The sequence below is a fragment of the Megalops cyprinoides genome, chromosome 2 (assembly GCF_013368585.1).
Source record: "Megalops cyprinoides isolate fMegCyp1 chromosome 2, fMegCyp1.pri, whole genome shotgun sequence".
In the NCBI taxonomy this organism is placed as follows: Eukaryota; Metazoa; Chordata; class Actinopteri; order Elopiformes; family Megalopidae; genus Megalops; species Megalops cyprinoides.
This window is the reverse complement of record NC_050584.1, coordinates 13,596,956-13,610,992: the sequence shown is the minus strand read 5'-3', so window position 1 is coordinate 13,610,992 and position 14,037 is coordinate 13,596,956. Positions and strand designations below refer to the sequence as shown.

Sequence of the window (14,037 nt, the reverse complement as noted above, 5' to 3'; positions counted from 1 at the left end):
AATACTAAAATTCAACGCAACAATAATTCGCTTTAAATAGCCTGTCAACACAGGTGGAGCTCATATCATTGTTAAACTAACCTAACACTAGCATAATTATCTAGGTGCTATAGAGTTTTATGAAAATCTACATTTGATCAGATTTTGATTAATATTTCATTATAGATAAGTGACTTTAAGCTGTTCATAAATATCTATCTACAGCGCTCTGAAAGCAGTATCCATGAAAACAAATTTCATACAGATATGATTTCATATTGACAGTGGTGAAATATTGTCACAGCCCTTCTTGCCTTAGCACACTCTTAAAGCCTTTTTGCTTTTTAATCTGTCACAAACAAGCTTTTCTTCACAAAAGACACTGTTAATGGTGCATGTTTTACATACAGAAAGAAATGATATTCTTAATCTTAATATTGCGTCCGATTGCTCACAATGATAAATCTTCATTTCAGGAAACAGCCACATATGTAGGTGTTTCAACCATGTTCGCAGAGTCTGTGCATCATGAACATTCAGGGAGCTAAATTAGATGCCACGACAGTATAATAAATCTAAACTAAATCTAAATCTAACTAAAGGATCAGGTATTCAGGTATCAAAAAAGTCAAAATGATTTATGAAGCCCAACCAGTCATTTTTCTATTACAGTATATTGCCATCGCCCTCTCCTTTGGATGCTGCAGAGGACTGCAAATGAGAGGATAGCCAGTGCCCCTTGGTAGATTTTCTCTTCTCTGTTCCAGCATAATTATCCATTTTTAAAGAAAACTGTGGTTGTGAATGTAGTTTGCATCACCATGCAGAACTATATGTTTACTAATTTTAATTGAACATATTGACATCCAAACATGTTGCACAGATCAATATGGACTAATCCTAACTCATCAGTTGACAGCATCCTTCAAACCCCTGGTTACATTTTTAAGTATTTCATCCACCACTTAATCACATAATTGCAACTGGCAGTAAATGGCCAATAAACGGAACATGGTTTGGCCTTTTCAACATGTTTTGAGTTCATGTTAACTACTTCCATAAATCTTCATAGACAGTCTAGTTTAACGTCAATCCACAATTATAAGACAACTCTTTCATGAAAGATTAAAAATAATACATACCTCTTTGCACTGTGACTACATAGTGCTTACAGAATGATTAGGCTCAAAAGTGGATGGCTAGGGTGTTTGAAGATTTTAGGTCTACTCTCACCGCTGTAAAAAAAAAAAAAAAAAAAAATTACCAGTATTAAATGTGGCCGATTTATGTCCTTATATACATGTTCAAAATAAATAGTCCCGATATGCCTGTGATCTTTAAAAATACAGTCCAATTTAACAGAAGTATGGCTGAGTACTTTGCCATACCACAAGCACAGAGAATTAGCTGAGAAAAAAAATACCCAAAGAAATCATCCAAATTAAGTTCCATGCGTAAGTCTACCTAAATGCACATAACGAACCTCAGTGAACGTCACTAGCTCATGTACGGTGTGTGTAGTGGATCCTAACTGCACCCGATCTCTGTACTCCTTTTGTGCAATTTACGGTAAAAGGGAAGTGGTCTGAAAAGTGTCCTTTTACGTCTTGCAGATGTTACGCATGCGCCCCGCGTTACAGGGAACAGATTTCTTGGATACATAGCCATCTAGCTACGCCGGCTACAAATTGTTTTACAGGACGAAATCGCGAACAAAAATATAATGTATTGATAAGTCGGCATTTAGAGTGTGTGGGATATATACGGATGTATGTTCTGTGACATATTTCAACATTTACTGAAATTTAAAAGCGCAATGTCTTTTAAACATGGGCCGGCGGTAAGCGTTGGAAGTAGTGGGGAGCAACTTTCAGGACATAACTGCAATCTAGAAAACACCACCCCGAGATGAATTACAGTATTCCAGCCAGTTCGCAGCTGTTGTTCCGTGCCTGTGATGAGGGGGATTATGAGAGTGCCCGGAGGATCCTCGAACCCGGGGCGAGCGAAACCGGGACTCAGTGCAGATCTGAGTGTAACGTAGATATCTCCCGAGCCCTTTCGCTTGTACCGGTGGACTGCACGGACGAAGAAGGAAACACTGCGCTACAGTTCGCCGCAGCGAGTGGACACGAAAACCTGGTCAGGTTTCTACTTAGGAAAGGGGCCTCCGTGGACAGTCGCAATCATTATGGCTGGACCCCGCTCATGCAAGCTGCAAGGTGTGGTACCAGATTCTGTTTGTGCTCATTGGTCAAAAAGTGGTAGAGGGGGGATATGGGGTGATTAGTTGGCTCATTTAGATATGTGTATTCCATAGGTTCTCAACGCCATTTCGTTGCAATTTATATTTGCAACGTGTCGCCGTATTTAAACACTATTTTTAAGGGAAAGGCAAGCTAGATTGCTGCATGTTTTAGTTGATATATAAACTTTTCCACGGATGCCAAGTAACATCAGTCCTCGCATTGTGCAGTTATTGGGAGTTTACTCGAATTTCAACCCCTGACAGAGTCGGGAATTCAGGTATATTGTGCCAAGAACAGTCGCTGCTAAAATGTACGCCTTATCTTGGAGTACCTTTTAATCATTTTTTTATGTTTTTGCTTTGTGTGGGCATCAGCCAAGACAAATTTACCTGTTGGTGGACACGAGTTGTGGGTCGTGGCTTTTGAATCAGTGCCAGTGTTGTGGCATGATGGTATAATGTGGTATAATGACATGCCAAGTACAAGAGTTAAAATATGACAGTTCTAACTTGTTCACTGTTCGATGGCTGTTTATTGTTTTGAAACAATTTGCAAACAATCTGAAACATTGCTTTTCAGTTAGGGATTGATTGCTATCCCAGTTGCAGGAGTGATGCAGCTATTCAAGACCAGCTATCTCCATTACAATATATTCATATAAGTTTTTCTTAAGTACATTACCGAATAGCTTAGCCATGTTATACAGTCGTTTTGATTAATCACAGCTAGTCCAGAAAGGCAATTTAAAGCATTAAACACAAGTTCAGAACTTTAGGACCAGAGAGAACCATCTGTGGAGGTGTCACTTAAGTTTTCTTTCTTAATATCAGGTTCGGGCACCTCAATGTTGCCCAGATCCTGCTGGAAAATGGGGCGGAGGTCAACGGCAAGAACAGGATGGGGGCGAGCGTGCTCACCATGGCGGCCCGAGGGGGCCACGTCAGCATGGCTAAGCTGCTGATGGAGAGTGGCGCCTTCGTGGACGACTACGACCACCTGGACGTCCCCGCCGGGAACAGCAACCACAACAACAATGGCGGAGGGGGCGGGGGCAGCGGCGCCGAGTTCCTGGACGTCACAGCCCTGATGACGGCTGCCCAGCACGGCCACGAGCCGGTCGTCAGGCTGCTCCTGGAGTGGGGCGCCGACGTCAACCTGGCCCCGAAGACCACGGGCTGGAGCCCGCTCATGCTGGCCGCCCTCGGCGGGAAAGTGGGCGTGGCGCAGCAGCTGGTGGAACGGGGCGCCGACCCCGACCACGTCAACGCGCTGGGCAAGACCGCCTTCGAGGTTGCCCTGCAGCTGAAGCAGAAGGATGTGAAGAACTACCTAGACTCCATCACCACCGTTCGCCCACAGCCAGGTAGTGATCTGGGGGACCGCAGCCTGTCCTAGTGAGGCCTGAACAGAACCAACCAAGGGTCAGCGGGCGAGCGAGTTTCGAACCTGGGTTCTCACTGCTCACTGCCAACCCCTTACGGCCAGTGTCATTGCCAGTTGAGCTAAAGGCAAATTGCCCCTAGCCTGTCAGCAACAACTCTAGTTAACCAGGTCTCGGGGACATAACTGCTGCAACCTCTCGGCTACCTGCTACCCACTACCTAAGGCTTTACGCAGGGCTCACATGAGCTATTTACTTCAGCTCTGCCACACTCACCCCCCTTTGACTTCCTTTGACTCCCCAGCAACCACTGACAGCCAAGCCGCGCTTTAGCCAGTGATCCGAGTCAAGGCACCAATGTAACAGGTGTAGGGTCAGTGAGTGAGTGAGTTTCGAACCTGGGTTCTCACTGCTCACTGCCAACTTACTCACTGGGCAACTTACAGCCAGCGTCATTGCCAGTTGAGTTAAAGGCAAATTGCCCCTAGCCTGTCGACAGAAACGCTAGTTAACCAGGTCTCAGGGAGTGATGTAACCACTGAAACCACTCGGCTACCTGCTACCTGCTATATGCAGGGCTCACACAAGCTGTTCACTTCAGCTCTGCCACATCCCTTCAGTTATTAAGTAGGAAACGTTGCACTTTCAGTAACAACCTCTGTCTTTCTTGATCTTGTTTCTGTGGATAAACTGCAAAACTAAACTGTATATACTGTATATATATACTGTATAAACTGTATATATTCCCTACATCAAGTAGTCTTGTAATAATATATGAATTAAGAAGTATTTAAAATAATGTCCATTTCATGTTACAAGATTTTCAAAAAGACATATCTGACAGCATTCTGCTAGAGTAATCTGTCAGGTGGTATCCATTCACAGTTTACAGTGGTTATCAGTTGCTGATGTGTCAACATCTCTTTGTAGTTGGTGGCAGTGGCATGTTTGAAAACAAAATTTCTCTCACTAATAGCCACATTAAGGGTCTTTTGTTGAAGTGCAATTGGCACTTCTCTGCAAGTAAGGAGATGGCAGGCCCTTTGGTGGTTTAAAAGAGACTCCTCTATCATTGTGGTGTTATCCTGCTTCACACCTCTTCTGTCTGAAGTGTGACTTGGGGGTGTAATGGGAAACACCTGCAGGCGTTGAATACAAATTTGGGTTTTTTTTTTGGTGGTAAATGCAAAGAAAATCTTTTAGAATGACAAACTAACCACACATCCTTTAAATAACGTTGCCTTTAGTATTTACATCATCTCAGATTTCTGCGACAGGATTACTCATTTTAGTAATTGCGACTCATGACATTGAAATATATTTGGCATACCTGTGTGGCTGGAAAAACAATTTTGTCTATGGCAGGCGTATGTTGTCTCTGTATGATGTGCTTCTTGACACAGCATTACATTTACAGCACATTAACAACGGTATAAATTCTTCATTCCGACACAGATATGTGCGTTTTGTTTTAGATGTGTAATATTGGCTGCTGTTCTTTTAACTTTTCACAGATGATGAGAAAAGAAGACCAGATGTATTCAGTGCACTGAAATTAGGTAGGTCCATTGCATACTAATGCAACAAGCACATGTTTGCAGTGTTGCAGGAAGGGTATGGCTGTCATGTTACTTTATTAGTAAAAGTGATGCCAACAGAGACATTGGATAAACTAAGCAACAATTCCCCATGATTGCCATTGTTTAATTATACAAGGTAGACATTCCCCTAGTGTAACATGGAACATAATTCATTCTTACATGGTTGCTCTGTGTGGTCAGGTTTTGTATACAAAGAGAAAAGGAAGTGTGTGGGGGAACAGTGTGGGTTTGGAATGGGGATACAGCGTTTAAGAATAATATTGAAGAAGCCGCTTGTGGAGAGAATCCAGAGACATTGTATCCACAGCCTTTGTACTCCGCACTTCTGGCACTGAAACTTTCCATGATGGACAAAGAGAGATCTATATTGTCCTTTGGAGGGACAACTGGTATGCACTAACTCTGTTTGCGTATGTGTGTCTGTGTCTGTCTGTCCGTCTATATGTGTGCACATGCATGTATGTTTATTTGTTTGCATACGTATGTGTCTATGTGTGTGCGTCTGTGTGTCTATGTCTGTGTCTGTGTGTGTGTGTGCATGTGCATGCATGCGTGTGTGTGTGAGACAGGGAACACCCAGCTGGTGAAGGACATCCTGGACGAGGACCCGGCCCAGGTGAACATGGCCAATGCGGACGGGGCCTCTCCGCTGATGATCGCCGCGGTCAGCGGACAGCTGGAGGTGGTGCAGCTGCTGGTGGAGAGGAGCGCCGACGTGGACAAGCAGGATGGCGTCCACGGTTGGACCGCGCTCATGCAGGCCACCTACCACGGGTAACCGCTCAGCCTTTTAATACCGTATAACGCATGCTGCTTCTGTACAAAGGGCCTGCATTGGGGGCACTCAGATTTACCCATGAGTCCTGGACTCAGATTTGCCTGTCATTCCTGGACTCAGATTTGCCTTTCCTAAGAAGTCAGACTTGTTTGCTTGATCCGTGTAGATTGTATAAAAAATTAGCACATACATTTTTACTGTTGAGGTAACCATGGGTTTCATGCTTGTATCTTGAACAGTTTTCTGGCATGACTATTGAAGAACATTTTTGTAGTTCCTTTATTTTGACAACCCATATGTGTCTCCTGCAGCATAACATCCTTTGGGAATTGCTTATGCATCTCATGTTTAATATGTATACAAACTGTTTTTGGGTTTTGTAATGATTAAGGTGGAAATGACTTCAGACAGCTCACCCTTTTTATATGTGAGTGATTTAAAAAGTTTGATTAAAAGTTTGAACATTTCTTAAAAGTTATGTTTGCTTGCAGGCCTCTTTTTATAAGCCTCTTCTGATAGAGAACAGAGTGCTTCCTGACATTTGAAAGTTGTTATCCCAGTGAGGATTTTTTTATCAGTGCCTTTTGTAAAAGTTTTAATTTAAACTCGGCTGAAGAAGCATAGTTTCTTGTCTGTCTTGTCTGTTTCTCGTTTGACACCTTGTTTTCATTTTGTGTTTCATGTTCCTTCATGTCGGTTAGGGCCGTTAGTACAGTCTCTTGAACTGGAATAGCAGTTTTCATGACAGTACATTTGTTCCTTTTCCATCTCTGTCTCAAAGGAACAAGGATGTTGTGAAGTACCTGTTGAACCAGGGAGCTGACGTCAATCTCCGTGCCAAAAATGGATACACTGCCTTTGATCTAGTCATGCTGCTGAATGACCCAGGCAAGTCAGGTCACCACTCTGTGTGCTGGCACATCTGTAGCATTAGGACTGGCCCTCAACGTCATCCATCAAACAATCTCCATCTTAATTTAGTTTACACCTGGTGACGGTTGTAAAGGCATGCGCTCCCCTCTGCTGGTTGCCGCTCCTAAGCCGGGGGCTGTCCCGTGCTGTTTTTATTGCAGACACTGAGCTGGTTAGGCTGCTGGCCTCCGTGTGCATGCAGGTGGATAAAGAGAAAGGCAGACCCAGGACCCGGTCTTCCCTCACGCGCTCCAAAAGCAGACAGTCCCTCAGCATCCCTGTGCCTCCTGATGATAAGGGCGGATTAAAGGTACGCTACAGTGCAGACCTGCCTGCAAGGCATGTGTGGGAGATAATATACATTACAGTTATTATGGCAGTCTTTATCGCATTATCTTTTTATTCAGCAGGAACAGTTACCTAGGCTGACATACAGAGATTGAATACAATATGTTACAATTTTATCCATTTATGCAGTTGGAGATTTACTGAGGCAATTGTGGGTTAAGTACATTGCCTAAGGGTACAATAGCAGCACCCTAGCAGGGAATCGAACCAGCAGCCCTTTGGTTACGAGCGCTGCTCCTTACCACTACGCCACACTGCTGCCCCTGGATATTTGTTGCTGTTCAGGTTGCACTCCTCACTGAAGGTTACAACAGCTAGCCCTCACACCATATTCGTCCCTACAGAAATTTAGTTACAGATCTGAATTCTCTGACCACTACGCTACTGGCCTGGTTTAAGACACAATGGTTGAAAGTGGAACTGTGTTAACTGAATCAGCTGTAACTGCTGTACAGCTTGGATTTGATTGGTGGAAAGATGATGTCATCATCAGGAGAAGGTGTGCGGTGCCGAGGGCTGGAAAGCCCAAGGCTCGTGGAGCGGGTTACACGTGTGACTCTAATCTGTTCCCGACAGTCGTGGTGGAACAGGATGTCTAACCGGTTCCGGAGGCTGAAGCTGACCCACACACTGAGGCACGGGCTCTCCACCAACCGTCTGGCCCCCTTCCCGGACGACCCCGAGACGGCTCTGGACTCCACCATGAAGGCGGAGCGGAAGAACGCGGGCCCCAACGGCGCCGTCGCGATGCCCCCCAGTCTGGGCAACACGGAAGTCAGCATCGCATGGACCGCCAAGAGCAAGGACAGTGGTGAGAGAGGAGCGCTTCATGTTTCACAGTCATTGACAAAGCAACGGGGGGCTTAAAAGAAAGCGCATCGCTACCCTGTTGGCTCTAGTTTAACACTGAAACCAAAATGTTAGTGTAAAATCATGCTGATGTCTCTAACATCCCTCTGTATAGGTATCAAGGAGTATTTTTAAACCAGAATCCATTTCATCCTTGCATGATTCTTCTTAAATCTTTTATTTAAAAAAAATCCAGGCCAACGATTTTGGTCTGTCAGGGTCTGCTTGATTAATAAAGTTTTTCAGTGAATGAATCTGATATGATGGTTTTATTAAGCATTCTGTTCATGTTTTTCCCGGCAATAGTGCATTCAGCTCATTCTATCTTTGTTCCTCGATGGGGTATTGCAATGTAAACCATTGGAGGTGAAATTCAATGTTTTTTTAATGTTTTGTTTTTTTTTCAGGTATTGGCAGAACCAACACAGAAAAAGATGACTCTCTCATAACTACAATGGTTGGTGTCCAATATTTAGAACTGACTTAGTATCAAATATTTTCGTTTCATTCAACCATTAACTGTGTTGCGCACTATGCTGTCCAGCAGAGGTGTAACTATAGTTTGTAGTGAAAGCAGGTAAAATTTGAAGTGAAGCAGCCATGCCCTCTGCTGTTAAGGTGTTTCGCCTCAGATTGTGTTTCACTGCTGTTGAGGGGTGTTTGGGCATCTTAAACACGTAAAGTGTCTTTAAAATATTTAAACAATTTGCATTAGTGCTGCAGACTCTTTATAGTACGTACTGTCCAATGTCACGACCTTTTTAAGAAGTAAAATAAAGTAAAACCTATTTTACACTAAACAAATTTAAGTATGTCTTACACATGACTCCTGACAAACATATCCACAGGTTTTTTTTATCATATATATGAATTGCATGGTTTTCTTGCCAATTGTTTCAGAATAATGAAAAATGGCTTTGGATATTCACAGCCACCCACACATAGTGGAACATCAGTAGTGTGGGTGCTGTTGTGGCTATCAGGACCTGGGAAAGGAGATTTTCTGTATGTGTGTGGCAAATTTGAAAACAGGATTAGAAATTCTGCAGTCTAAACACCGCCAAGTAGCAGATGACTATGGCAGCACACCATTTGTGACCAGAGCAAGTGGAATCGGTAAGATCTCTTTCGACCTCGTACCCACAGCTGAGGAATGGTGCTCCCTTGACCCGCCTCCCCAACGACAAGCTGAAGGCTGTGATCCCCCCCTTCCTCCCGCCGTCCAACTTCGAGCCGTGGAACTCGGACCGCTCCCGCGTCATGAAGGAGGGGAAGACTGAGCCGGCCCGCCTCGCCATGCCCCAGAGGCCCGGCAAGGGCAGCTTCAACAGCAGCGGCAACTCCGACATCGTAAGTCATGTTCGGCGCCCTGCTCACAGGTGCAGGGAAGCTGCTAAATCTGCGGAATTGTTCATGTGCAATGTCTGTTCCTCGAGCGTTGGAGGTTTAAACTTGAACTCCGTTGATTCTGAGACGCCCTGTTTCCCTCTGCGCGCTACAGACGTCTGTCAGCCGCGTGGTCAACCGGTCCATCAAGTTCCCCAGCATCACGAAGGGTCCCGTGTCCCCCTCGAACTCCGGAAACTTCAACTACTCCCCCCACTCTTCCGGGGGCTCCAATGGCGTGGCCGGCGTGAACAGGCACGCAACGGACCAGCACAACCGGTCTGGTACGCACCGCCTGCGTCCTCCTGACCCTATTTCTGTCCCTTCCTTCTGCTTGTCCTTCTGACCTCTATCACTTCCCCTTTTTTGCCCCACTTCCATTTCCTGCTTCCTTCCTTGTACGAGATTAGCGGAGTGCAGCACGCCGGTCCGTGTTGAATGCTCAGAGCCCAGACCTCAGCACTGTGCTTCTGTGTGTCTTAGGCGGCAGCGCAGACAGCGTCCTGTCCCAGATTGCTGCTCAGAGGAAAAAGGCTGCAGGGCTGCTGGACCAAAAGCCCCAGGCCCCAGAGACGCCAGCCCCCCCAGTGCCCGACATGAGCCTCCCGGACATCCACAGCACCCCCAGCCTGGTGGCCAGTGAGGTCCACGGCAGAAGGGTAGAGCACTCCCCCCCCCCCCCCCCCCCCCCCCCCCCCCCCCCTACTGGTCCCAGCAACTGCTCAAGAGATGCCAGAAGGGCCTCCATAATCTGCAATTGCCAGGCTCTCCCATGTTCAATATAAAGAGAGGATTACAAGATTTCAGTCAGATTGGGGATTAATGCTAGGGATGGGCTGCAGGTCTCTGGGTTGAAGCAAGGTTAGGTTTGGGCCAGCTGGAGGATTAGTTCAATATTATGCATACAAATAAGGTAACTCCAATCTGACTGCTGTTTGAACTCATGTTGTGTTTGTGTTTGAGTTGGGATTTTGTAAGCGGCTCACAGTTTTGAAATGGGATTTGCATTTGTTTTGGCTTTGGGTAATAAAGCGTGCGCAATAGCTCGTCAGGACCTTTGGACATGTTTCCTCTTCAGTTTTGGGAACAGACGTTCCGGCAAGCTCCATGGAAGTCATAAAACTATTCAAGATGAACATGGAAATGCTGCAGGTCAGATGCAATCCTCTGCTGTGGATTGATTCTGGGGTTCAGAGGTTGACGCGTTTCTCCCTTTTCTGCAGAAAATGGACCTCATGAAGCGGCCGCAGTCTGGAAACTCGTCCACCTCGAAGAGCACTTCCCCCACCCTGACCCCCTCCCCGTCTCCGACACCCAAACCGCCCCCAGGGGACTCCCTCTCCTCTGCCTCCTCACACCCGCGCTCCAAGAGCAGCGGTGGCTCTAGCAGTGGCACCATCACAGACGAGGGTGAGGAGGTGTCCACAGACAGGCAGAATGCTGTGGCAGCTTACACCAGGGGTCACAGCTTTTTCTTTCGTGCCATTCCTCATCTACTGAGAATACGAACTTGAGCAAGACAAGTTCATGTGAGCCACGGAGAATGCAGAACTCACTTTTGACCTACTGCAAGGCAGAACTGGATTCAAAGGGTAGAGATCTGCAAAGGCCCAAAAATGATGCCATCATGTGCTCTGATTGTGCAACAGCCACAGTGAAATATTAAAATTCCAGACAAAACATAGTGAAATAGTAAAATTCCAGGAGCAATGCTGCTCTGTGTACACTCTGAGTAATCTGTTTTTTTTCCTGCACAGATGAGCTGTCAGGGATTCTGAAGAAACTCTCACTGGAAAAATACCAGCCCATATTTGAGGAGCAGGAGGTAGGGAAATTAATTGCCACCTTGTCATTTCCTGTTTTCTCCAGAGGGTTACATATGTAAGAGGTTATTTACAGAATAATTCTAATGGTATGGTGTGTATTTTGCTTTAGACTCTGCTCCATGCTTTATGGATACAGTATTTTTATTAATGTTTGCCATAACCACTGCTTGAGTAGGTCCCAGTTAGTCCTCTTATTTTGATTATCTTTGACATTTTTTTCAGGTAGATATGGAAGCCTTCCTCACCCTGACTGATGGGGATCTAAAGGAGCTTGGTATTAAAACAGATGGGCCCAGGCAGCAAATTCTGGCAGCCATTTCAGAGCTGAATGCTGGAAAGGTATGAGTCATCTATTTTTGCTGTTTTATTATTAATACCATTTTTCAAAGGCTGTGTATGAAGGGTATGTCTGTGTGTGTCTTTGTCTTTTCACACATTGCTGTGGAGCTTATACACTTGATGTGCCTATGGATTATACTGTAGTATTTTTTTTCCCTCGCATTATCTGAAGTACTTTTTAAATGTTAATGTAAATTTTTTTTTACATTTTTTTAAACATTGATCACCAGTGATTTAAATTGGGATTATTTATAGTGTTGCTGTATGAATTCTTGTTGCAGGGTAGAGAAAGGCAGATTCTGCAGGAAACAATTCACAACTTCCAGTCCTCATTTGGCAGCAGCGCCAGCAACCCTCGGCCCCCTGGGTATCCCCGCTGTGAGTACTGGTGTTAATGTTTAAGTCGCCGGGCAGGCTCATACAAGGGGGGCTTGCAATGCCTGAGACATGAATAACAACTACAAGTGTGGTAACACAGTGCAAAAATTTGAATGAACCTTTCAGAATAAGACATTTAAAAGTCTGTATTTTGTATATAGAATTTAATATGTCTGTTCAAGCTCATATGTTCAGGTTGAAAAAAAGCCAAAAAGGAATGATCTGATAGATCAACTCATGATGTGTTTGAGAAGAAATATTTATATTATTGAAGACAAACAAATCCAAAGAAACCAGATAGCTACTGAAAGAGTATCTTCAATATAGAGAGCAGAACATTCTGACTCTGCATTGTCCTCTCTCTGTTTTTAAGCAGTAAATATAGCCATTATTGTCTGGACAGCCTCTGTAAGTGCTTTCATGGTTTTCTAGAAAGGTCCCTCTACATCTAAGTTTTCCAGTTGACTGGTTAGCTTAGTTATTGATACATGAGGCGTGGTCAGCAAGGAGGGCACTGTTAGTGGCTATGCCATGTTGATTGCCAACCGAATGGTGTGTGTGTCTGTCTATCTGTGTGCGTGTGCGTGCGTGTGTGTGTGTGTGTGTGTCTCTCTCCTGTGCTGCAGCTCCAGCAGGTTGGGTGAGACAGCAGGTGCGCACCTCTAATAAGAGGTAGTGGCAGGGCAGCCCCCCGCAGGGGAAAGGGTGAACCTCAGAGTGTTGGGTGAGCGAGCCCAAGTGTGTGGAGCCTCTCCTGGACGCCAGTGTCCCAGAGCACAGCCTAGTGCTGGAGGACGCTGCAGCACAGACGCCAGGCCCGCGGCCCGGGCTAGCAAGCGGGTGGACCGAGGCCACAGGGAGCCGCGGGCAGCAGCCCGCTCCTGGCCGCTTTCAGACAGAGCACAAAGTAATGTGCTGCAATCATCCTTACCACGGTACTATGGGTGTCTTACACCCTGTGACATGGAGAGAGAAGGACTGTGTGCTCAGTGTAGTAGGCATTTACAAAAGGGTTCTTCTGCAAAGCTTTGCCAGCCCGCATATGGAAGTTTGGAGGGAAAGCCTGCATTCTATTACTGTGGTCATCATGCTGATGTCATCAGTGGATTCTGGGGTGCCCAGATCAAGAAGCAGTAGGAGAGAAATTATTTCTTTTGTCTTTTATTTTATCATATTTGCCTTTGATATATTTTAGCAAAATAAATCGTTAAATCATAAATATAATTTATTTCTGTGTTCTTGTAGCTTGTTGGTAGGTATGCACACAAATATATTTAAACAAAAAGTGTTTGTATTTTTATGATAAATGCAGTATGATTGTATCATGAAAGTATTGAACATTAAATTTATTGAAAGAAGTTTTGTTCACTACATGTTTTATTAAGAAAAAAGCACTAACAGCTGACACATTTTTCATCCTCTCGCAGTATTGCAGTTTTGATTTACACCAATCTGTGTTTTATTTTGGTTTCCCCCATGCAAACTCTGAATTACTGCATTATTTTCTTTTTTTGTTTGGTCAGTTGAAGGCCTTTTGATATACAGCTATTGTTACACATGACAGTACTGTCTACCCATATCTCCCCTCTCATTCAACCCAGCTGCTAGTCTAAGCCCGGGGCACTCTCGGCTGTGCACTGCTATGACTCCCTCCTGGCTGACTTCCCTGCCGACATGATGACACTCCTTGCTATCATCCAGAGGCTCCGCTCTCTCCCTTGTCTCCTCTCCAGCTCTCTATCCCTCCTTTCAGCAAACAAACACGTGATGCGGCCTGCTCTCTGTTCATGCCCTTATTCTCATCACAAGAACTCACTCGTTTAGGCCGTAGCTGTATTTCCTGATCCGGCACGATTGGACTTAAACTGCACCTCAAAATTCAGACCTCTGTGAAAACGTTCCTCGAGTTGGTTCGCTCTGATTTGCTCTCTGTAATTTCCGTTCTGCGACGTTCACCTCCTACAAAAACCCTGAGTGTTGAACTTGAAGTGTTGATAGGAATGCCTACCAA

General features: G+C 45.1%; 1 protein-coding gene across 1 annotated transcript; it reads left to right on the top strand.

Annotated features, from left to right (window-relative positions):
• The first annotated feature begins 1,615 nt into the window (after nucleotides 1-1,615).
• Nucleotides 1,616-13,281, top strand: LOC118772791 (ankyrin repeat and SAM domain-containing protein 6-like). Its single transcript, XM_036521402.1, has 16 exons — nucleotides 1,616-2,201; nucleotides 3,059-3,591; nucleotides 5,124-5,168; nucleotides 5,780-5,984; nucleotides 6,770-6,876; nucleotides 7,062-7,210; nucleotides 7,825-8,059; nucleotides 8,505-8,554; nucleotides 9,244-9,447; nucleotides 9,599-9,767; nucleotides 9,967-10,142; nucleotides 10,707-10,893; nucleotides 11,241-11,308; nucleotides 11,532-11,648; nucleotides 11,930-12,026; nucleotides 12,653-13,281. The coding sequence occupies exons 1-16, from the start codon at nucleotides 1,888-1,890 to the stop codon at nucleotides 12,700-12,702; spliced, it is 2,706 nt and encodes a 901-aa protein (XP_036377295.1). The 5' UTR covers nucleotides 1,616-1,887; the 3' UTR covers nucleotides 12,703-13,281.
• The last annotated feature ends 756 nt before the right edge of the window (nucleotides 13,282-14,037 follow it).